Below are 22079 nucleotides of genomic sequence, written 5' to 3'. Positions count from 1 at the left end.
CTTATATTATCTGCTTAGAACTGGATTATATGAGGCTCCTTCTACAGAGCTGAATAAAATGCACACTGAAGTGGATTATATGGCAGTGTGGACTCAAGATAATCCAGTTCAAAGCAGATAATATAAGATTATAAATGGGTTATATAGCTGTGTGGAAGGGCCTTGAGTCTACACTGCCATATAATCCAGTGCAAATTAGATAATATGTATTTTATAGGCAGTGTGGAAGAGAGTGAGGCCTGAGTAGGTTGCTAGGCGACCAAGTGGGCGGGGCTTAGTCTTCTAACTGGCAGCAATTGGCTAAAGAAAATTATTCCTCTCCCTCTAATTAGGACTTTATTTTTCTTTTCTTTTTGTTGTCGGAACGTAGGGGCAAGGATGGTGGATTGTGCTGCCAAATTTCTAGGTTCTGGGGCTTGTACTTTTGTTGTTTAGTGGCAGGGGAGGACACCATTTGTCTTTTATATATATAGAAGTGGCACTCCATCAACTTAAATATCACAGTTGCATCAACTTAAATATCACAGTTGCATGGATATGTAACTCTTAGAGCAGATGTGGAAAAGTGTGCCCCTCTAGAACTCAATAGTGAGGAATGTTGGGACTTCATCAGCATCTGGAGGGCCACACTTCCCCTACTCTAGTCCTAATCCTGCCAATGTAAGAGCAGAGCGTGTACCATTTAACAGGCAAATCTGCCCCGACAGCAACTATAACAACTGTGGATGTGATCTTACGGACATGATTGTCCTTCTGAGGTTACTGATAGCAGCCATCCCCCTAAATTCTGGAGTTGATTAAGAGCAAGCTGAGAGGAAACAGGGCAAGAGAGTGAGTTTTAATGGGAACTACAGATCAAGTAAACAGCTCAGCTATCTACATTCTTGAGATATCCTTAAGGAACAAACCCTATCTTCTTCCTCCTTTATGCCACTCACCTTAACCTGTTTTTCAGAGTGCTGACCTCCCTACTAAGGCCCTCACTGGCTTCAGTGGCATCATCCAGCTCCCGCTGGAGCTTGCGGCGCGAAGCATTAGCACGTGTGGCCTCCTCCTCTGCCTCTTCTAGCTGGCGTTTCAGCTGTTTCATCCTAGCATTGGCTTTCTCCATCTAAAGAACAGCATCAGAAAGAAACCCAAACAAGGAAATGCACACCATATAAGATTAGAGCTATGTTTTCTCTAATTTTCACCCATATCTAGGCATGCATAGATCCTCAAGAATCTATGAGAAACCTAACAATCTTTTGGTGGTGCAAACAGGTTTGTCTACAGGACTTACAGAGATTCACTCACAAGAAGGACAGGTAGTACTGACTAGAGTGCCCACCCCAGTAAAGACTGAAAAACAACCTTAATAGGGCTTTTCTGACCATAAAGAGTGAAAAAAGAGTTGAGGGACAAGTAGAGACAAGTGGCATGTTGCACAAAAAAACCCCTTTATTCTGTAAAGCATCTCAGCAGCTACCCAAGTGCTAGCCATCTGCAATTGTAGAATTACACCACAAAGGCAATTTTGTTGCCATGAGTTGCACTGAATTGGACTGGAATCCATGGCTTCTTGACCAATTGAATGCTCATAGCAGACAAACCCTTGCATAGTGTCTACTAAAGCAGTTTGCTTCAAGAGCTTTCTGAAATATTGGCTATTTGAAACAGCTTATTCTACTTTCTTTCGTATAGAACAAAAGGTGCAGCACTGACCAAAGCAGTTTTGTTCTAGCAAGAAAAGTGACTGGCTAGACAGCAAAGCTTGTAAGGAAGCTACTCCTCACCTGTTCCTTATACTGGTCTGCATGTCGGCGTTCATCCTCCACCTGCATGAAGACTTCCTTCAGCTTCTTCTCGGTGCGACGTACTAGTTTATTGGCTGCTGCCCTCTCCCTAAGGAAATTCAATTGTAGAAACACTACGACATCAGAAAGATGTATATGAAGGTGGACAATTTATTTTCTCAAAGGACCGACAGCTCTCTGCTCCCAAATCATCATTATAAGCATGATTTGATTATTGGATGACACAAGGAAGTTACAGAAATAAATCAAACACCAAATCAATAAGTCACACAATAAAAAAGGGACCTATGTGCTTATTATGAAGATTTGCTGATGACTTCCACAAAAGGTGTCTTTCTTACAGGAACAAGTTTAGCTTGTGATGGGGTACCTGCATTATTATAGTGGTGCAACTAGCAGAACATATAGACTTTGCTGGTGATACCACTCTAAAGGTAGAGGCTTTGCACAATTTAGACAACGCCCTGCACAATATCTGGCCAACTAGAGCATCATTATCTAGTAAGTCTACTACAGCTGTTATAGTAAAAATGGAAGTGGCTGTTGACATTCATATGGCTCAAACATCACTCTTTTAAGATCATTTCTTCCTCATGTTGTTTAGAGAGACATTCTGTTTTTTTTTTTTGAAGCCAGAGAGAAAATAGGCACTATAATTATGGGCCCAGTTACTGTCTCATAGAATCATAGAATAGTAGAGTTGGAAGAGACCTCATGGGCCATCCAGTCCAACCCCCTGCCAAGAAGCAGGAAATCGCATTCAAAGCACCCCCGACAGATGGCCATCCAGCCTCTGTTTAAAAGCCTCCAAAGAAGGAGCCTCCACCACAGCCCGGGGCAGAGAGTTCCACTGCCGAACAGCCCTCACAGTGAGGAAGTTCTTCCTAATGTTCAGGTGGAATCTCCTTTCCTGTAGTTTGAAGCCATTGTTCTGCGTCCTAGTCTCCAGGGCAGCAGAAAACAAGGTTGCTCCCTCCTCCCTATGACTTCTCCTCGCATATTTATACATGGCTATCATGTCTCTTCTCAGCCTTCTCTTCTGCAGGCTAAACATGCCCAGCTCTTTCAGCCACTCCTCATAGGGCTTGTTTTCCAGGCCCTTGATCATTTTAGTTGCCCTCCTCTGGACACATTCCAGCTTGTCAACATCTCCTTTCAACTGTGGTGCCCAGAATTGGACACAGTATTCCAGGTGTGGTCTGACCAAAGCAGAATAGAGGGGTAGCATGACTTCCCTGGATCTATACACTATACTCCTATTGATGCAGGCATTTATTTTGTGTTTTTGTACTGTTTTGTACATTCAGAATGCACGAAACAGTACACCCACCTCTGGAACAGAAATATCAGTGAAACGAAAAAAAGTGAGAATGGCAGCCATTTAGTCAGCTGATTTTCGGCAGGCTGAGCATCAGGTGGCTCTTACTTGGCACTCACAGGCCCTGGTAGGGCCTACAGCCAGGCACTTAGATGTAGGCCCTGGCTGGCAGGGCCTAAAGCTGAGCACCAAGCGCTCAGCACTGGGCACTCATAGGCTCTGGTAGAGCCTACAGGCCCTGTCGCTTTGCCACCAATGGGCTGAAAATATTCATTTTTTCGGATCTTGGACGGAAAAGCTTATTCGGAAAGGCACCCGCTTTTGGGAGAGGTGCTCAAAAACAAAAACAGGGTCTTACGAATGAAACAAACAGGAACAGATAGTGATTCTATACAAAAGCACAAGACTAATAGACACTAGTGTGTTTATAATAGGGACCTTTAGAATCTGTCTTTGTCATGGCTAAAATGAATACATTTTCTGAGAAATTGCTTACTTTGATTTGAAGGGGACCATCCCACTTGTTTATGACTGTTGGGATACAGATGAGAGAGAGAACAGGCTGTTTGTGGGCTTCTTTGTGGAAACAACCTCTCTGATCAGACATGGACATGCTGACTGAATGAGCAGAATCTGGATGGCTCTTATCCCAGGGAATTCCTCCACTGGCAAAGGATGGGACTAGAGGGGCCTTGGCATATCTTTGGATCATATGCTTCTGCAGAAGTGAAAGTTTCTAGCCATAGCAGAGAAACAAAGTACAACTCTCCAGATGTTTTACTGCAACTCCCATTACCCTTAGCCAGAATAATAAATGGTGATAAATACTGGGAGCTGCAGTAACATAGGAAAAGCCATCTATTTCTTAAGAAGATCTAGAAAAGAGGCCTTTTTTGACAGGTCCACTGAAGTAGCCATAGCTCTGGTTTAATGTGTTATGAAGTTGATAGAACAAGAAAGCACTGTATTTTTAATGCTACACTACAGCACTCTTCACCAACATGGTTGCACCCCATGTTTTGGACTTCAGGTCAAATGATCCATCACAATGTCAGCTGTGGATGATATTCTGAAATATCTGTGGAGGGCACTGGATCAGGCCAGTCTAGATCAGCAATGCAAACTGAACTTGAGTGAATGCCAATGAAAGGATTATGTAATTGTCCAAATCTCCCTGTTCAATGAATGCACTAATTACTAGAGAGGACTGTATGCATATAACTTGCATTTGGATTGTTGTGAAAGTTTGGAACAATAGGGGAAATCGATCATTTCCTGAAATTAGTGTAATTGTGGGGAAAGCTTCAGAATAAATTCAGGTTGTGATAAAAACTAAAAGTTTTCCAAGTGTCCTCATAAAGTTTCCTGATGTTGTTTCTTGAAAGTGTGGATTTACTACTTCTGCTTAATGCTCAGATCTTAAGGCATTCAAAAGTTTGTTAGAGGGACTGGGAGAGGTGAATATACCAATACTAAATGGTATAAAATGTATCTTTATCAATTTGAATGTAGTATCTGAGCGAGGCAGTGAGAGCTGGGGAGGGGCTTGTTTCAGGCAGAGAAAGGATTAAAGCTAGGCACATAGTTTTCTGATATCTGCAGAACAATGAGAATACAAAGTGTACTGTAATTACCTGCAGAAGTGAAAGTTTCTAGCCATAGTACAAACAGACAAAGTACAACTCTCTAGATGTTTTACTGCAACTCCCATTACCCTACCCTAGCATTAACAAAAAATAGTCAGTGACCTCAAGAGTATTTTCATTTTTGGATTCCAGAACTTCCCTTTTAACTACCACTGTATGAACAGATGATACAAAAGGAGAATCACAACAACTTATGCGGCCCGCCCTTGTTATATTGCTTTCTTGACTTTGTGTTGTACTGCACATTTTTATCTACTGTATTGGTTAATTGTATTATGATATGTTGTTTTTTATATTTTGTTGTATTGTATTGTCCTGGGCATGGCCCCATGTAAGCCGCCCCGAGTCCCCGTTGGGGAGATGGTGGCGGGGTATAAATAAAGTTTTTTTATTATTATTATTATTATTATTCTAATTCTCAAAAAACAGGAAGCCACATTCTCAGAATTAGATCACTATCTTGCCTCTTGTGAAAACACTGCTTTCTAAGAAGCCTACTATAATGAAGTATGAGTTTTGTATTCATGTTTGTTGTGTTTAACTATGTGCTTGTGGTTTGGTTGGGTCGGTGTGAGACGGCGGCAGCCATTTAGTGGCTCTCCTCTGAGGCAGTTGCCATGGAGATGTGGGCGGAGCCATCTGCCGAGGGAAGGAAAAGTGAAGAGGTTTGTGCTCTGATGAGGCACAGGGAAGATTGATTCCAGGTTGATGGGATCAAGGAGACTCAATTGTTCATTTTGAGTCAGTTTCAAATAAATTTGGTGATTTATTTAATGTAGTCTGTGTGCTGGAAAGACACAGAGATTCTGTGATAGTATATCACAGGGGTGACTGTGGTTTGAAGTCACTGGATAGTCAAAGTTTCAGACTTTGGGAACCAATCCCAGCTGGACTCACAGAGATCCACTGAAGTAACAGTTTAGAAAGGAGCAGAGGAAGAAGTTTTAACTACTTTAAGTAAAAGAAGTGATACTTTAGAGTTTGATTCATCTCATTCTAGTATTGTAACTGTTAATAAGAATACCTCTAAGTGAAACATCTTTTGTAACCACCAAGCTTGTTCCTGAATAAACTTGATATTGTTCTTTTTACATCAAAGCCTCTGTCGTCTATAGACTCCCTCTGAGCTATTGGGTGGTTGAGCACTTTTATAATCTAAAGGTGTATCTCCACACAGTGGTGGCTGCATTTCCACAAATCGGTGGCAGTTATCTTTTATTATTTGGGACATCTATTCGTTATTAATTGGGTCTTCTACGCTACCCTTTTACAAATTGGTGGCAGCGATGGGATAAAAAGATTCCCCCCTGCCTGAAGGAGCCTTAGACATTCATAGTCCCTTACACCTACTTACTTTGCTTCCTGCTCCAGCTGTTCTTCTAGCTGCCCAATCTTAGCTTCTAGGGCTGCAATGTTTGCCTTGAACTTGGATTTTACTGAACCCTCCAGTTCTTGCAGCTTGGCTTTCAACTCTTTGTTGTGCCGCTCTAACTGCTGCCGTGCATTCTCACTCTTCTGGGCAGCACTTCGTTCTGCAGCCAGCTCAGAGTTTAGTGTGTCAACCTTCAGGAAGTCAAGCACAGTTACTAAGAGCATCTCATTTTCCTTAGGAGAGCAAACAGAAATGTTCGAATAATTCATGAGTGTTACCTGGAGAGTGGTCTTGCGGAAACGGTCATTGAGGAGCTCCATATTGCTCTGCTCCTCCTCAAGTTCCTCTTCCAGCTGTGCAATTCGGGCTTCCAGGCGACGTTTTTCATCAAGCAAGGCAGATCTATAAGGGTGGGAGAACACTAAAGGTGACTACTAACCCACGTCAGGAATTTATGGTAATCGGGCTCTGCCACAACAATCATAGCTGTGGATGCAAAACATTTAAGCCATATAATACCTACAGTGACGTGCTGTTTATCTAATGTAACTTACTTTCCAGAGGCACTGTTGGCGATTTCATCGGCCAGCTCATCACGCTCTTGCTCTGCATGGCGTCTAGCTCTCTCTGAGGCAGCAAGTTCCTGAAAAAGAAAATTCACAGGCATCTCACAGTTTCAGAGATTTGATAAAAAGCTACTACTTTATGCCCAATATTAAGTCTAAAATCAAGTATCTCCTCCTAGGATGTATGTGGTTCTTCCCTGACCTGGTGCAAAGCTATTATCTGGACTTTAGCTATGCTACAGTCCTAGCACAAAGAACTTGACAATCAAACATGACTGTATAGGCACTTTGAAAAGCAATCCAACAAGTAACCTGCATCATAAATCAGCATTTTAATGTGAACAAGCAAAAGCTATTAAATGCATGCAACTGTTCGTAGCTGTAGGGTTCTCCCTTTTACATCTATCTGGTAGTTTTTCCAGTATGAAGGTTCATGAAGGCCTATATATCATACCTCTTGCAGTTGAAGAATTTCTGCTTCAAGACCTTTGAGCTTTTTCTCATTCTCCTTTGACAGAGCAAATATTTCATCTCTTGATGCCCGGGCTTCTTCTAGTTCACGCTGATAATCTTTCATTTGTGCCTGGAATTTAGATGTAAGAGATGATGAGATTTCTTTGCAGAACATGGAAAACTATCCACAAAACACACTGCCAGCTGTTCTACACACCCAAGATATCTTTTTACACTGAATCCTATTCTAATATCACACAATATTAGTAAGGGCTTAACTATTATCTTCCACCCTTCCATTTAAAGACAGGAAAAACTTTTAAGGAGAGTATTTTAATGGGGATAGGTTTTTATAGATATTATCATATATAGAATTGATCTGCACACCTGCAGTTTGCGCAGCTGCTTGATTGCTTCATCGCGGGCCTTGTTTGCAGCCTCAATCTGGGCTTCAAGGTCTTTCAGGTCTGCCTCCATTTTTTTCTTTGATGCTACAGCCAAAGCCCGTTGCTTCCTCTCATCTTCCAATTCTGCTTCCAGTTCCCGTACCTATAGAATTAAGAAAAACAAGCAAGTCAATAGAAGAAAAGACAAGAACTGAAAATGAATCCAGTGGATGAAGCTGCCTGAAATGTAGGAGACATCATTCTTTCTAGGTATTTAACTTAACAATATAGATTATAGGAACAATATTTCCTTCCATTGGGATCACGAAGGGGCTCTTTGACTCATGGGTCTTTCCTGAGACAATACTGTGTCTAATGAAAAGCCAAGCAGAAGGTAGGAAAGCCAGTACAATGTAGAATTGTGTGGGCTGCATCACTGGTGTTTTCATCTATTCAGCTGCTCCATCTTTCCTGATCCTTAACTACTGTGCATAAACTAATTTAGTAGCTTATACGTTGTTCCTTCGCAAAAGCCATTATCCATAATTGTTAACCTACTGAAGTTAACAAATGGAACTTTTGTTCATGGTGAATCTGTTCCCAAACTGAGACAATAAGACCTTGTATCATCTCATTAATTCTTCAAAGCAAAATGAAAACTAATTTGCAATCAACTATGCAGGGGGGGGGGAATCTAGGAAAGAGCTAGTAGTGATAATCATGCTTTATGACACAACACCAAAGGAAAAGCAATAAAGTCTTATATATTTTCTTAATTATAATTTACAACACAGCCTAAGACAACTTTCTAACATGTGGGGGGAGGGCGGGGGAGAAATAATGAAGGCATCTTAAAACAGTTAAGACCACCCTTAGTTTAAAACATAAACTAAAAACCAAACTCAAAATCATATGCTCAAATCTACTAAATAATATTTCAGATTCCCACCAAAACAGAGCCACCTTTGCTGGAGACAAACTACATTGGAACCTACTGTATTTTGTAGTTGATCCAAACCTGTTAAACTCTAAAACCCCAAAAGCTGTCTCTAGAGCCCACCCACAATACATACAATACCTGGGACTGGAAATGGTCTCAGAAATGGCATATACGAAACAACAATATCCAAGAGGAATATCTCCAAGCTTTTTCCTAGAATATATATATCTAATTCTGGGTGCATCAAACCCAGTTAGCAAACACTCTAGCACCAGAAAATTCCCCCAAAGGCATCAGGAAACTGACCAGGTCTCTAAGCCTTCAAGAAGTCTCATTCCTACAGGCCCTCCCCTTCCCAGACTCAGTTCACCAGTCTAAACAAACTCATTAGTGACTATGATAAGATAAATCTTTCTCTCCATAATGACAGCCAAACCAAGAACATGATCTGCTACATGTGCTGGAAGCAAGACATGATGAGCAGTCATTACAACAACCATCAAATCCTGAGCGGCATCTGAAAAGGAAACACTAGCATGGATGCTGAAAGCCCTTCTGAATAAGCATGGAGAATGTTACGGACTCCCAACATGCCACAGGTACTATGGAGTTCACAAACTGCTTTCTCCAAGGCATTTTTATGGTGGCGTCTCAGCAGACAATGACTTCAGACATTTTTAAAAAATGAAATCATATCACAAACCAAGAATCCAATTACAGTAGAGTCTCTCTTATGCAACATAAACGGGGGCCGGCAGAACATTGGATAAACAAAAATGTTGGATAATAAGAAGGTATTAAGGAAAAGCCTATTAAACATTAAATTATGTTATGATTTTACAAATTAAGCACCAAAACATCATGTATTACTAATCGACAGAAAAAGCAGTTCAATACATGGTAACATTATGTAGTAATTACTGTATTTACAATTTAGCACCAAAACATAGCAACTTATTGAAAACATTGACTACAAAAACATTAAATGCTAAAAGGCAGACTGTGTTGGATAATACAGAATGTAGGATTAACGAAGGTTGGATAAGCAAGACTCTACTGTACTTGATTTATTAACTCTGGAGCACATTTGATAAGATCTGAAGTCTGGTGTAGATTTCTGTTATTAACAATGGATTTCCCTTTGTGGGAAAATCACACTGCAACTACAATGAAGATGCATTCAATTCTGCATCTTGAGGTGGAGAAATTGTGGCTCAGGCAAATGACTTGTGGCTACCCTTCCAGCTTTAAGGCTTAATAAAAAAAATGTTATGAGCTACTTTTTGTATGAAGAAAATCTAAAACACTGGGACCCTCAAACAGTGTGGTCTCTTCTGGCTATTCAGAGACTTACCTGTTTCACTAACAGTCTCTTCTTTTCCTCATTCTGCTCATCCCTGGCCTGGAGATCCCTTTCAAATTGTGCTTTCATGGCTTGCATGTTTACTTCCAGGCGTAATTTGGCGTCTTCTGTGGCTTGCAGCTCATCCTCTAACTCCTCCAACTGTGTTCGCATCTCTTCCACTTGCTGTTCTAATGTGCGCTTGGACTTTTCCAGCTCATGAACCTACAGGCATGACAAAGGAAAGATGTCTCATACATGTAGTTATTCTCATAATGGCAACTCCAGGAATGCAATCCCTAACCCTAAATGTGAGTTAATCATGTGCATGGAAAAGAGGGGGCATCTGCAACAAACACGCAAGCATCTACACTATACCTATAGAGTATGCAGAAGAAAAATGAAACCCCACGGAAGAGGAATTTATACACAGCAATACATGAAAATTTAATGCTTGAACGGTATTTTTAATAAGAAGCTTAAAAATACATTTGTTGAAGTATTCAAAATTCCATTTAGCATATTAAAATAATGTGTTTTCTATTCTGCAGAGCTGAGGTTGAAATCTGACAGTCTGACAAAATGAAATCACTCCAAGAGCAGAACTCACATTTTTGCCCACGTCATCCTTGGAACTCATCAGGTCCTCCATGTCTGCCCGAAGTTGCTTGTTCTGCCTCTCAAACTCTTCCTTGGCCTCCAAGGCTTCCTCCAAGGATCGTGCCAAGGAAAGTGCTTTGGTCTCTTTTTCTCGTGCCTCAGCCTCCGCACGGTCTCTCTCCTCCGCATAACGAGCAGATATGTTCTTCTCTTCTGCCAGCATCTAAGGATCACAAGATGTGAATAGATGGGGGGGATTGTACTAATCTAAACATCAAAATTTTATGTTCTTTATATCAAGTTATCACAACAGATTGGTACTTCAACACTCTAGCCATACCTAGCGATTAGCTCTTGAGCAACCATCTTGGATGTAGCCTTCTAGCAGAAGGGAAGATGTACCTTTTCTCACTCCTTAATATCTTCTCACAGAAAGCATTAGAATTCTTCTAAAACTTTTAACAAGTAGAAGTTGAGCATCTGATCCATTTTCCAGCTAACATATTTCAAAATTCAGACAATGAAAACTACACTCCATGGCAAATATCAAGATCAGGGGAGCTAATTTAAATAGGTAGCTTGCATGAATGAATGTGTGAAAAGCTGGTGTACTTAAGGAAATACATGTTGAGTAAAAGAAAAGAAGAAGTCAAATGGAGGCCTACCTGGTCAAATTTCTTCTGCTTCTTCTCCAAATTGGAAACGATTTGGCGCTGATGGTCAAGGTCTACCATTAAGTCATCCAGCTCCTGCTGAAGACGGTTCTTGGTCTTCTCCATCTTATCATATGCCATTGCCTTTTCTTCTAGACGTTGGTTCAAAATTTCCATGTCCTTCAGAAGCTTCTTCTTATTTTCCTCCAAGCCTTCAATAGTTCCCAAATCATCATCAACCTTCTTTTTGGCATCAGCCAGCTGAGATAAAGATAACAAAACATGTTGACTTGATATACCATTTTTGAACCTAGCAAAAGATAAATGTATTTTGTGCATTAAATGATCTAATTCCCACAGAAATTGTAAAGCTGTAATTATACTGCATTACTTTAAGTGTAGGTGCAGGTTACATTAATAAATATTTATTCATATTTAAACATCTCTTGAATATAAAATGTTCATGTATCTAGTCTAGAATTGTTTCCACTATGTGATGTAAATTTTAAAAATATACCAGAGTTATCTGAAATGGCAGAACTCATTATGCAAGTTCCCACCTACAGCCCATGGAGCAACCAACATATTAGTACATCAACACAGTGAAAGCATGCCTCATTTCAACTTTGGATACAGTTCTGCATTGTTAGCATTTCCACAACTAGTCTGAAAAGGGTAACTGCTCCAGCTGTCTTAAGGATATGGGATAACTCCACAACAGTATTTTTTCCAGAATTCAGAAGCGTTGGCAGTAAAAGTCAGATAAATGTAGCCCAGTGATCCACCACAGCTACTCACCTGAGACTGAAAAGCAACAAGATGTTTCTCCAAATTCTTCCTGGCCTCCTCGTCTTCTTCCTGCTGCTCTTGTAGATTGTTCCTTTCCTCCTCCAACTGCCGGATTCTGCTACTCAGATTCAGTTTCTGGCGGGTCTCCTCTTGTAAGAGCTCCTGTTGGAATGAGATGCATTCATATTTCATCACTTTGATTGAAAAAAATATGAACTTAGCCAGCTGCAACTGTCCTTGAAATGTTAAGTGGAGATATTCAATACAGGAATACATGGTGTGGTTCAGGAAAGCAAGCAGAGTTCATGCTGGCTGACCTGAAAGCACAGTGCAATTTAACGAAACATTATTCAAGACATCAAAACAGTTTATTAAAGGCAAATACCAAAAGACAGAAAGGTCACTTGTTAAATGAAGTAAACTGCCAGTAAATTGATCTAAGATGAAACCTTATAGGAGTGGCGATCAGAGAAATGATAAAAGGGCAACTTAAAATTGACAGAACTGCTCATGCTTTGTTAAGTGCATTACTATTATTACACTATTATCTGTAAAAATGAAAATCCTTTTGAAAGCAATCTGGAAGTGTAAGCATAAAAACATGTTTGAGTGTCATGAGTTTTGATTAAAAATTTTATACAAGAGAGAAGCTGAATTCATTGCTTTCCATATGAACACAAAACTAAAAACCCTTCTTGCTGTCCATCTTCAGAACAATTCTGAAATACATCACCCTCATTTTACAAATTGGAAAGGAAAGCCCTACGTGTGATTACTTATTTCCCAGAAAGGCTAGTTATAATACTTACAACCTACACCTTTGCAATTAAGAGCATTTCATTGGTCCCTTTGGGAGATGGAGTGGGGTATAAATAAAGTATTATTATTATTGACACAAAGACATAGTATGACACAGCAAACAAGATATATATGCTGGATTTCGTATCACAGAATCACAAGTTGAATACTTTCCAAGTTGTACACCCTAACTGTGTGATGTATTTTCGGATGATGCGCACAGATCCCAGTAAGATGGTCTTTTGCAGCTGACAGATCGTGATTTTGTCAATATTTAGTTTCCAAATTCCAGCTGAGATCTTTTGGCACGGCACCCAGTGTGCTGATCACCACCGGGACTACCGGTACTGGTTTATGCCAGAGCCTTTGCAGTTCGATTTTGTGGTCCTGATAACGGCTGAGTTTTTCCTGTTTTTTTAATAATAATAATAATAATAATTATTATTATTATTATTATTATTATTATTATTATTATTATTATTATTGGCATTTTCTGGCAATGTTTCCGACAGACAATTGAGTCATAATAAGCACCAAAAACCTCTGTTCTGCCAAGAAATGCTGATCAAACAGAAGGAAAACTAGTATCTTCATGTAGTATGAAGCTATTACTTTAATATCTCAAAATCTAATAGTATATAATTTGGCTAGAAATCCTGCACTACTTCCACTGCACTACCCACAAGGTTCTATTAAGGGAAAAGTACAGAACCCATGTGGAAGGCTGACCTGGCTTTATTCTTATTAATATTCTTTCTGATGCATTTTTGAGACCTATTTCTTGGGCTTACTTATCTACATTGCCCACTCATCTAGATGGATTTCACAAATAATGGCTTCAAATTATGTTCAGGCTTCTGTTCTTAATTTTAGAATGTAACAGCAGAACAGAAATGTCATTTTAAAACAAACAACAACCTCCTTTTAAACTTTTTAAAAACTGCAGACATACCTGGGTATCTTGTAGCTGAGACTCTAGACTGGCAGCATCTTTGGCAAATTTTATGCCTTTTTTCTCTGCTTCTTCTAGGAGACTTGAAACATTGTCTAGTTCATTCTAGAAAGGAATAATTTTAGATATAACAATTAATAGCTCACTTGTTAAGTCAATGGTCTGTACAGTCAAAACACTGTCCATTTCTATGAAGTGCTGTATCATGGTAAATCTATAGCTATTTCCATCAACTCTAGAAAATTCAGAGTCTAGAAACAACACAGTAGTTTGCACTGTAAGCAAGAAATCTTTTGCTCTTTTCAATTTCTCTTATGATCAGTCTAAGCACTTTGATGAGATTTACACCATCCTCTCTTTTGATCCTCCAAGGACCAAACTAACATAGTTCTTCCTTTATTTAAGGTTGATTAGACTGGAAAAGAATACCTCTATGTGGTATTGTGACCAACCCTTTGGAGAACTTGTGCAATAGATAGATATGGAATAATGTGAAATGACTATAGGAACAGCCCGGACTACGCTTTTGGATTATGTGATTAATTGTGATTGTATTGTTTTAAATGTTTCTAATTGTCGTAATGTATTTTATTATTCTATTTAAATGTTCATTTTAATTGTACGCTGTTTTTAAGGCATCAAATAGTTGCCTATGCGTAAAGCCACCTTGAGTCCCCTTTGGGATAGAGAAAGGCGGGGTAGAAATGTCGCAAATAAATAAAGAAATGTTTGATATGTTGCAGAAATATTAAGATGACTTTTTGAAGTCTCTTCCATGATGATACTTTAATCAAAAAATTATCAATGTCTTGCCCATATAATAAGATACAAACACAATGCAGTGTCTGCAATATTGTTTCCAACTATGCCTAACCTAAGCTCATTTCCACTGTTTTGGGATACTATCACACAAATTAGTGTAATAGTAAGTGCATTACTTATGAATACCATTACTTGTTTCAAACTTGAGAATAACACGGATAACTTCATTTCAATCTTGAAAAGAACCCAGGAAGAAGTTAGCATCTGTTAAAAAATGATGCTGTCATTTAACTGCTTTTATAAGTTAACATGATAATACTCCATAGCATCCTACTGTTTCTGAAATAACCAGGCATAAGGATCATTTTCATTGGAATGACAATTAAAATTATTATTTCAACTCAAGACTCTATTGGTTGCAGGAAAAGAGGCAGTATGCAATTTGGGCTGGGGGGGGGGGGGGTTTGCGGGTTATTAGGAATCATGAATGCAACATTTGAGAAACATAAATGGCCTTTTTATTTGTTGTAGTTATGTGCTTTCATGTTGACTCCAACTAACAGTAGCTCCTTCCCAAGACTTTATTGGCAAGTGTTATTCAGAGGTTTTCCATTGCCAATCTTGTGGGGTGAAGAGTGTGACCTGCCCAATGCCACCCCAAGGGTTCCAGCGGCTCCTTGTTACAAGAGGAGAAAGTGTTTCAGCTACTTTCAAGTACTTTATCAAGTGAGTCTGTGGAAGGCATATCTTGTCAAGTAGTCATGTACTTGCTAGCAGATATTAGTGCAACATCCAGTTTTACCACTATTAACCTACATTTGCTTAATCTTGGGACCAAAGCACATCAGAGTAATGTTTTCTAACCAACTCCTTCTAATTCATTGTTATGTAAAAAAATCATGCATTCACATTATTACCTGCAATTTGTTTGTTTTTTCTGCCAACTCTGTCCTCAGCCTATCTCCTTCAATGACCTTGGCCTGCAGTTCCTGCACTTGACTATCCAGCTTCTTCCTCTTATATTCGGACTCAGATCTAACTTGCTGCAACACTTTCACCTCGCAGGCCAGTTCTTTGTTATCTGTTTCCAAACACTGCTTGTTCTTTTCAAGATTTGTCTTGAACTGAAAGCAAAAGAAAGCTAGTTAGCACACTTCACAGGCTAGAAGTCAAGATGTCACTGTAGATCACAATTCAGCTATATACAATATGTAAAAATATTAGTCAGGTTAAGATGATAATGAAAATCTTATTTTGAAGTGTAGGCCCCAGAAGCCTCCAACCTATGCTTTTTCAAAATCAACATTCTTTTAAACTATAAAAACACCTGACCACCCGCTAGGAGTCTGAAGATGATGCAACTGTCCATTTGTCTCAGGTGTACATCTAAAATTACCGTAGCAGGAACAGGAAATGTATTGTACAGGTAGATGTCTCAGGGAACTACCACTGAATGTAAATGACTACTTGCATATGTAGGCAATGGCAGATGCAGGGTTGCAACCATACAATATAAGATACCCACTCATCTGCAAATATTCATTGGCTTACATTCTGAAAGTGCAGTAACAACATAAGAACATTACTTTGTTACCCTACCTTAAGTTGAACTCAACATGATGCGTGCGTGCTGATAATCTAAACCCTTTCTATGAAAAATAATAATAATACTTTATTTTTCTATCCCGCCTCCATCTCCCCGAAAAGACTCGGGGCGGCTAACATGGGGCCAAGCCCAAAACAAAAACAAGATGACAAGTTAAAACAAGTATAAATAACTAAATAAACAATATCAGCACAACAATCAAGTAAAATAAAACAAATTAAAACATAATACCTTATAACACTATAATAACACCATATGAGGCCCCCTTCTATTCAAGTGCCTTTTCCACTCACCCTTTTAGCCTGCTCAAGCTGTTCCGAGAGCTCTTCCAAGGCTGTTGCATGTCGTTGTCTAATATCTTGTATTTGGACTTCATGATTCTTTGTTTCTTCTTCAAGTGCTTTTTTCAGTTCAGCAACTTCCTGCTCACGTTTTGTCCTAAAAGAACCCAGTAAAGTAAATCTAAATCTCTCCAACATCCACAATTTGATTTTCTGTTGGTTTTTAAAACGTATTTAAGTAGCTTAATCATTCTGATCACAAAATACAACTACAATTACACTGAGATAATCGGAAAAAATGATCCAGTTTCAATGGAATAATCTAGTTCTGTGATACTGATATTTTATTCCTTCTCCCACTCAAGACATATATCCTATCCATAGAAAAGGGAAACTTAATCCAGACAAGACAGAGGTACTCCTGGTCAGATGGAAGGCAGACCAGGAAATAAGAATTCGGCCTGTGCTGGATGGGGACCACTCTCCCTGAAAACACAAGTCTGCATTTTGTGGGTCATCGGCCCTGAAACTGGAGGCCCAGGTATCTGCGGTGGCCAGGAGGGCCTTAGCACAATTAAAACTTGCGCGCCAACTGTGCCCGTTCCTTGAGAAGGCAGATCTGGCCATGGTGGTACATGCCTTAGTGACATCCTGTCTGGATTACTGTAAAGTGCTCTATGTGGGACTGCCTCTGAAGAGTGCTCGGAAACTTAAGCTGGTCCAAAGAGCTGCAACCATGTTGCTAACTGTGGTTGGCTATAGGGAGCAGACAACACCCCTGTTGCAGCAGCTCCTCTGTCTGCCAGTTTGTTTGCTTCTAAGCACAATTTGAAGTGCTGGTTATGACCTTTGGCTGACTGCATCCCCTTGTACGAACCTGCCCGGGCCCTATGATCTTCAGGAGAGGCCCTTCTCTTGGTCCCACCTCCATTTCAAGCTCAATTAGGGGGAAGGAGAGAGAGGGCCTTCTTGGTGGCTGCCCCTCGACTCTGGAACTCCCTGCCTGGGGAAACCAGAATGGCCCTTTCCATGCTGTCCTTCTGGCGATAGGCTAAAATCCTTTTATTCAGACAGGCTTTTAAAGAACGTTTTTAAGATCAGTTCAGGGGGTGCTGTTGTTTTTAACTTTGAATATGTTTTAATGGATTTTAACTATGAATTTTTAACACTTATGTTCAATTCTATTTTAATGTTTGCATAATTTAAAATCTATTTTAAATTATATGGCCATACTTTTAATGTAAGCAGCTTTGAGTCTCCTTCGGGAGAGATAAAGCAGGGTACAAACATAATAATAATAATAATAATAATAATAATAATAATAATAATAATAATAATAATAATAATAATGAACAATTCCATTTAAAATACAAATAAATCAGGGCTTAGGGCTAGAATATATCTTATTTCTGATCATTTTCATGCTTTTTGCAGTAAAAGAAAACAACACGTTTTCAAACTTCTATCCTGCCGAAGAGCTTTGGTAGAGCTTTGAATTTTTGTATTTATTTTAAACAAAAATCTGAAGTGAGTTTTGACCTCCTTGCAACTCTTTGGGAGGCTTTAACAACAACTTTGATTTAATTAATATATACCTTCCTTTTATGGGAATCAGGTTATTCCAACCAGACTCCTGGTATCTCCCTAGAGATACACTAACCTGAGCTCTTGCTGAGCTGCAGTGGTATCCAAGGTGTCTTCTAATTCTGTCTTCAGAGCCTCTAACTCCTCACTTAGGTCTCTCTTTTGCTTCTCTGCCTTGTTGCGTGAAGCCTTTTCTGATTCAAGATCCTCTTGAAGCTCCGCAATTTGAGCTTGCAATTCACGAATTAGTTTTAGTGCGTTGTTCTTCTGCACGGCTTCATCATCACCTCTGGAAACAAAACACAAATCCCAGAATAAAAGCAGAACTTGGATTTGAGCTTTTCTAGAGTAGCTAATCTTCAAAGTCACAAGGGAAGAAAGGTTCTGCACTTCCATACTTCCACAAAAGTGTTCATTAGAGTAGCTGGTAGTAAGTAAGCATCATCTGAGATAAAAGTGTAGGTGCCTAAATAAATGAGTGAAAATCGAGTACGTTTTTATACAACAGGGACTAGATCAAAGATGGGTTTTCTGAATATTTCTAGTCTATAAGTCCTATCACCATGGCCTAGCATAGCAAACTCTGAGGAATTATGGGAGTCAGTTTAAAACATGGAAACCAGTTTCTCGTCTATGGATTACATCATTTTTGCATTTATGTAAAAATACATAAAACATAGTAAAATGAAGATTGTCAGCTTTTAGCATGCAGGCAATTTTTTTAAAAAACATAACATATCTGAGATGTTTTTAGATGTACTGTTTCCTATGACTCAGTTATGTCTTCATTTAATAATCATGCCCTTCACAATTTCATATGTATGATTTACTGTCTCCAAATTAATGGTATAGTTTAATCAGAAGTGACAAAACAGATAGAATATAGGAAAAACACACAATATCTGAATGGGAAGTCAAGACTGCTAAACTTTATTACTGTTTTTATTAACAAATCAAAATAATAATAAATGACTGGCACTGTATAGTAGGACTTTCCAGATGTAGGCCACCACTATGAACTGCCACCTTAGCTGATAAATAGCAGGTTTACACAAACAAAAAATGCAAGGTTTGAATGAGCAGATGTGTGTGATAGAGCTGACCAAGGCATAAATGAAAGAAACCATATGGATCTGAAGATCTGTCTGCCGAGGGGTCTGTAGAAGGTACAAAACTGACACAACCACAAGGAACTAAGAATGGTATATATGAATGTGTTGGGAAGTACATATCTCCTATTATAAGAAAGCTTACTCTTTTTATGTAGTAAAGTTAATTAAAGCTATGTAGGAAGAACAGGATGACATCTTCCATAGCTGCGCATTTTAAGTAAATCTTTGGGAAAATAAATGGATCCTGATAAAAAAGCACTAATATTTTTACTGATGCAACTTTTTAAAAATCAACTATATTTTAATATTGTAATTAAATGTCTTTTAATATTTCACTTTTGGTGTGTTTTTAGCTATAATATTTTGGGCAAGTTTGCTGTGAATCTCAGTTTTGGGAAACTGGTGGCATATGAACCAAAGAGTAGACAAATGAAGTAAAGGTCCAAAAGCAAATTACTAAATATTTGCTATTAAGAAGCATTGGGCCGCTCTGAGTCCCCTTCGGGGTGAGAAGGGCGGCATATAAATGTAGCAAATAATTAATTAATTAATTAATTATGATTTTATTGTTTTGTGCCTTTTGATCATTTCTGACTTACAACAACCCTAGAGCAAACCTATCATGGGGTTTTTCTTTCCTGGCAAGGTGTATTCAGATGGAGTTTGCCTTTACTTCTTCTCCAAGGCTGAGAGTGTGACTTGTCCAGAGTCACCCAGTGAGTTTCCATGGCCAAGCGGGGATTTGAACCCTGATCTCCTAGTCCAGCATTCAAACCACTATAGCATATTGCCTTTCATTAATGACTATCCTTTTTTACTCTCTTGATGACAGAGTAGAAGAATTCAAAATACAATCATTTTACAGATATAATTTCAAAAAAGCAACCAAACCAAAGCTACTTAACTGAAAAAAGGAAGAATGTAGGGGCAAGACTTAGTGCAGATATGGCCTGGATGTTATCCTGGTACAGCTAAATCAACCAAGCAATGCTTATCCAAGCATTTATTAGCCAACATAAAAAAGCAAATACTCAAATATTGTCATACTATCCTGTAAAACTGTGTCATTAGCTATCACCATCTTTGCAATGGAGCTCAAAATTTTACCTGGCAATGGCAGCCTGTAGTTCCTCCTCCTTCTTGGCAAGCTGGATTTTCAGCTCCTCAATTTGGGCCTGTAGCTCTGCGATTTGGTCCTGTAAGTCTGTAGTTTCTCCATCAAGTTTTCTTTTAGATTTTTCTAGCTCTTGACGAGTTTTTTCTTCTTTTTTCAAACGTTCTTTTAAAAAAAAAACAGTAATAATACGTGGAAAAATTGTTCGCTTATTGAGTATTACTATAGGAAGAAAACTTAGGATGAACCTGCTAAAAATGAAATAAAGGAACCAAGCTGCTAATTCAGTACTTGTGCCAAAAGTGTTATACCAATTGTGAATGATATGTCAGCAGGGCTTTTCAGATGTCAGACATCACTCAGCATCGTGGGTCAACAGTAATGTTGCTATTGATCTACTTGAAGAAAACTGATGCATATATCTGAATGATCTAAGAAAAACTTATAAAATGGTATTTAGGATGACTGAGACAAGCAAGAACGATCATCTTTAGATCCTCCAGCTCTAGGAAGATGCACAACTAGCAACAGGCAATCCTGGCTGTTGCATTTATCTGAGCTGTTATTTGGTGTCATGGAACCAGAAGCACTTCAAAGGTGTGAACACAGTCTTTCAGAGAAAATATCAGCCCATCTAACACTGGCTGACTCATCTTCAAACCAGATTAGAACCCTAGGCAATAAGTACTTCCATCTTGCCTGGATTCAGCTTCTTCTTGTCCAACCCATTACATGTTCCAGGTATTCTTACAAAGAAAAAAACACTGTCCTTAGCTGAGGATGATGGATGCCATTGTAATACTGATAGTACCTTGCCTTATGCCTCTGGATGATAGCTCCCAGTAGTTTTATGTTAAATAGCACTCGGTACACAATGGCACTTTTGTTATGCCATATAACAACTCTTTTTTTTTAAGGAGCAGCTACCTGCAAGCACCACCATCTGGAACCTACATGAGAGACAGGACTGCAATCTCTGAAGCACTGTGGTGCAAATAACCTAAGACAGAGAATAGAGTGCCAAATGGAAAAGGGGGGGGGTCTCTTTTTGCTGATGTTCTGGGCTGAATCTACACATCAGGATTGTATCCCAGCTCCTCTACATAGTATACCTGCCTGAGGCCCCTTCTACACTGCCATATAAAATCCAGATTATATGTTTTGAAATGGATTATAAGGCAGTGTGGACTCATATAACCCATTTCAAAACAGATAATGTGGATTATCTGCTTTGTAACATGAATTATATGGCAGTTTAGAAGGGGCCTCAGTTTGACTCCTTACTACCATGCACATCTGCTTTAATCCAAACTAAAATCAGTTTGGAAAGCCATATGGGACCTACATGATGAGGCTACTTCGGTGAAAAAGTGTGTTTCTATTTTGTGTTAGCTCTATTGGTTTATGACTGGTCACATAATTGCAGCAGGTGTGGACTTTAAAAAAAATTCAGTAAACACAAGTGCATTTACAATCAAACAGGCTTTGTTTTATATAACTGATGACTTCAACAGCCTAGAAGGGGTAAGTGAAATACTGACCTGAGAATGTAGACAATAGCATGTGATTAACAGTTTATATACAAAAGCCAAGTCTCAGTCTCTCTCTCTCTCTCTCTCTCTCTCTCTCTGTGTGTGTGTGTGTGTGTGTGTGTGTGTGTGTGTGTGTGTGTGTGTGTGTGAGAAGAGGAATACTGCCTTTTCAGGATGCTGATACAAACAAGAGGGCTACATTCTGTACTGGGAATTATTAAATGACCCCCTTTTCCCAAAGTGTTCCTACCCTCCCCAACCCCTAATTACAACATGATCCAAAGTCAGGGGTTACATTACATGTTTAAACTGGCACTCCTCTTAAATAGTTTAAAACCCCTAAGCATAGAAAACAAATGTTTTCGCATTAGAAAAAGGCAAACATTGTGTGCTCAAACAGGACTTGGATTAACCTCAAACCTCCGCGGGAGTGGAGGACCCATTAAAATGGTCCGCCCCAGGAGGCTTATGGATCCT

At 39.2% G+C, this 22079-nt stretch overlaps 1 protein-coding gene across 8 annotated transcripts in view; it reads right to left on the bottom strand.

The window, feature by feature from the left end:
• The window catches only part of myh10 (myosin heavy chain 10), a 113031-nt gene that overhangs the window by 29525 nt on the left and 61427 nt on the right, over window positions 1-22079 (bottom strand). For all 8 annotated transcript variants that reach the window (XM_062970719.1, XM_062970717.1, XM_062970718.1 and 5 more), the window contains 16 exons: window positions 20064-20235; window positions 17921-18133; window positions 16273-16417; window positions 15291-15497; window positions 13612-13716; window positions 11871-12023; window positions 11085-11333; window positions 10430-10642; window positions 9832-10044; window positions 7539-7700; window positions 7153-7281; window positions 6687-6775; window positions 6411-6534; window positions 6115-6323; window positions 1776-1884; window positions 939-1111 (listed from right to left, as the gene is read on the bottom strand). In XM_062970719.1, coding sequence (XP_062826789.1) covers window positions 939-1111; window positions 1776-1884; window positions 6115-6323; window positions 6411-6534; window positions 6687-6775; window positions 7153-7281; window positions 7539-7700; window positions 9832-10044; window positions 10430-10642; window positions 11085-11333; window positions 11871-12023; window positions 13612-13716; window positions 15291-15497; window positions 16273-16417; window positions 17921-18133; window positions 20064-20235 — 2665 coding nt within the window. The remainder of the gene's footprint in view (window positions 1-938; window positions 1112-1775; window positions 1885-6114; window positions 6324-6410; window positions 6535-6686; window positions 6776-7152; window positions 7282-7538; window positions 7701-9831; window positions 10045-10429; window positions 10643-11084; window positions 11334-11870; window positions 12024-13611; window positions 13717-15290; window positions 15498-16272; window positions 16418-17920; window positions 18134-20063; window positions 20236-22079) is intronic.

Source organism: Anolis carolinensis, chromosome 2 (assembly GCF_035594765.1).
Source record: "Anolis carolinensis isolate JA03-04 chromosome 2, rAnoCar3.1.pri, whole genome shotgun sequence".
NCBI lineage: Eukaryota > Metazoa > Chordata > Lepidosauria > Squamata > Dactyloidae > Anolis > Anolis carolinensis.
The sequence above is the reverse complement of the archived record's forward strand: the minus strand, read 5'-3'. Positions and strand labels throughout refer to the sequence as shown.